The sequence below is a fragment of the Octopus bimaculoides genome, chromosome 26, assembly GCF_001194135.2.
Source record: "Octopus bimaculoides isolate UCB-OBI-ISO-001 chromosome 26, ASM119413v2, whole genome shotgun sequence".
NCBI classification, from domain to species: domain Eukaryota; kingdom Metazoa; phylum Mollusca; class Cephalopoda; order Octopoda; family Octopodidae; genus Octopus; species Octopus bimaculoides.
The window spans coordinates 20,159,388-20,160,658 of NC_069006.1; the positions used below are offsets into that span (position 1 = coordinate 20,159,388).

Genomic DNA, 1,271 nt, shown 5'->3' on the forward strand with positions numbered 1-1,271 from the left:
TATATATATATATATACATATACATATGAGTTACAAGTAATGCTATCTGTTGGAGTTTCAGCACTTTAGCTGCTATTTCTGAACTTCGGTATGTGGTGAAGCAACTGTTGCTGACCCCTTAATTATGTTTATAAATGTATAAGAACTTTTAAATAAGTTCTTCACCGATAATGGTGTTTTCATACCGAAGGGCTTGGTAAAAATTATTAATTATTAATTTATTAATAAATTGATAATCCTTTACCCTTTTAATTGTAATATATATATATATACACACACACACATACTTAAAGCAATTTTTGAATTCCTTAGGATGAAAAAGTCCAGATGGAAGATAGCCATCGGCGTGAAATGGAAGAAGTAGACCAATATGTGGAACATATTCAGCAGTTGTCCGAGGATGGGGAGATGACCTTACAGACCCTGGAGTTTGAAAATAAACAGCTTAACGACAGAATCACGCAGCTAGCTGACAGTCAGAGCTCAGGTAGTATTATGTTTGATATCGCATTATATTGCAAATTCTGCATGGTTGTGCATAGCCTGCACGTAATTTTATATAGTAAAATGTATTACACTAAAACACTGTATAACAATTTTGATTTTCTCTTCTCTTTGTTCAGTAAGTGTTGTTTCCTATTTTGCTTCTATCTAGAAATCAGAGGAAGTGACTACTATTCCCTTCAAACTTTGCTTTTCTGATTTGGACATCAGTATTTCGAAACCGACCTATTTTCCATTACATTTCACACTGCTTCAACACTGAGTTACTGAAGCAGAAATATCGTTATAGTAAATATTCTACCACAGATTTGCTTGTTGTCTTTGGTCAGTAAGTGTTTTTTCCTATTTGCTTCTATCCAGAAATCAAAGGAAATGACTACTCTTCCCTTCAGACTTTGCTTTTCTGACCTGGACATCAATATTTTGAAACTGACTTATTTTCCATTATACATCAACACTGGCTGTCAAGCAGTGATGAGGGAACAAACACACACACACACACACACACACACACACACGCACAAGTTTCTTTCAGCTTCCATCTACCAAATCCATTCACAAGGCTTTGGTCGGCCTGAGGTTATACTAGAAGACACTTGCCCTAGGTGCCATGCAGTGGGACTGAACCTGGAACCATGTGGTTGGGAAGCAAGCTTCTTACCACACAGCCACACTTTCACCTATATACTATTCTTTTTATAAAATTTTTATTGTCATTCAGTAGTTTGTTGATTTTTTTTTCTTCTTTTGAATCTTTGTTTTATTTC

The 1,271-nt window shown here is 35.2% G+C and overlaps 1 protein-coding gene across 1 annotated transcript in view; it reads left to right on the forward strand.

The window, feature by feature from the left end:
• The window catches only part of LOC128250895 (uncharacterized), a 9,441-nt gene extending 8,786 nt beyond the window's left edge, over nt 1-655 (forward strand). The window contains exons 3-4 of the mRNA XM_052976924.1: nt 313-487; nt 624-655. Of these exons, the coding sequence (XP_052832884.1) occupies nt 313-487; nt 624-655 (207 nt within the window). The remainder of the gene's footprint in view (nt 1-312; nt 488-623) is intronic.
• Nucleotides 656-1,271: the final 616 nt, after the last annotated feature.